Source organism: Phalaenopsis equestris, unplaced genomic scaffold, assembly GCF_001263595.1.
Source record: "Phalaenopsis equestris unplaced genomic scaffold, ASM126359v1 Scaffold235272, whole genome shotgun sequence".
Taxonomy (NCBI): domain Eukaryota; kingdom Viridiplantae; phylum Streptophyta; class Magnoliopsida; order Asparagales; family Orchidaceae; genus Phalaenopsis; species Phalaenopsis equestris.
The window spans coordinates 1-698 of NW_018253155.1; the positions used below are offsets into that span (position 1 = coordinate 1).

At 40.7% G+C, this 698-nt stretch overlaps 1 protein-coding gene across 2 annotated transcripts in view; it reads left to right on the forward strand.

Moving 5' to 3' along the window:
* The first annotated feature begins 36 nt into the window (after nucleotides 1-36).
* Nucleotides 37-698, forward strand: part of LOC110039105 (cytochrome c biogenesis protein CCS1, chloroplastic-like) — an 11,418-nt gene continuing 10,756 nt past the window's right edge. Inside the window, exons 1-2 of one of the 2 annotated variants that reach the window (XM_020744061.1) lie at nucleotides 37-176; nucleotides 269-678. In XM_020744061.1, coding sequence (XP_020599720.1) covers nucleotides 561-678 — 118 coding nt within the window. In that variant the 5' untranslated portion in view covers nucleotides 37-176; nucleotides 269-560. Of the gene's footprint in view, nucleotides 177-205; nucleotides 679-698 lie in introns of those variants that run through there. The other variant, XM_020744062.1, reaches the window with a different exon arrangement.

The following is a 698-nucleotide window of genomic DNA, read 5'->3' on the forward strand; positions in this document are numbered from 1 at the left end:
GAAAACTTCAAGGAAAGTATAGGCAGGGTGTATGGTAGGATGCAGATGAAGTATAAGTGGGATCAACTCAAGAAGAATTGGAAAATTTGAAATGATTTGAAACGACGATCAACGGTTGGGATCCGGTGAAGCAAACCATTGAAGCTTCAGAGGAGAGGTGGAAAGAAAGACTTGTGGTGAGCAATTTTTCATTTCATCTAATTTGGTTAATTTTATTTTTTTATACTAATTGAAGTGTTTAATACGGTTTTACCGGTGGTTCCCGCAGCGAAGAAGTACAAAGTTTTTGGAATTGACCCCGGGTTCGAGGAGAAGTTGGACCGGATGTTTATGAGTGTCGTCGCAACAGACAAATATGCATGCACTCCAAGTGAGACAGGGTGTTGTGGTTGCCATGAGAATGAAGTCATCAACCTATCATCACCCGATCTCCACAGCTCGGAACTCCTCAAAATCCAGCCCACCAACAATTCTAAGCGTCCTCGTGTTGAGGGTAGAAAAAAAGGGTGGAGCTGCTTATCTTAGAAGCCAATTATCACATCTAATAGGTACTTCCAAAGATGCCCCGCATACAGTTCAGACAACTTCCATTAAGCAGGTCGTGCAAATTTTGGATGAAAATGAAGAAATTTCAGAGGGTTTTAAGCTATACTTTTCTGCAGTTGACTAATGAAAAAGGTAGAGCTATTTTAGATTTT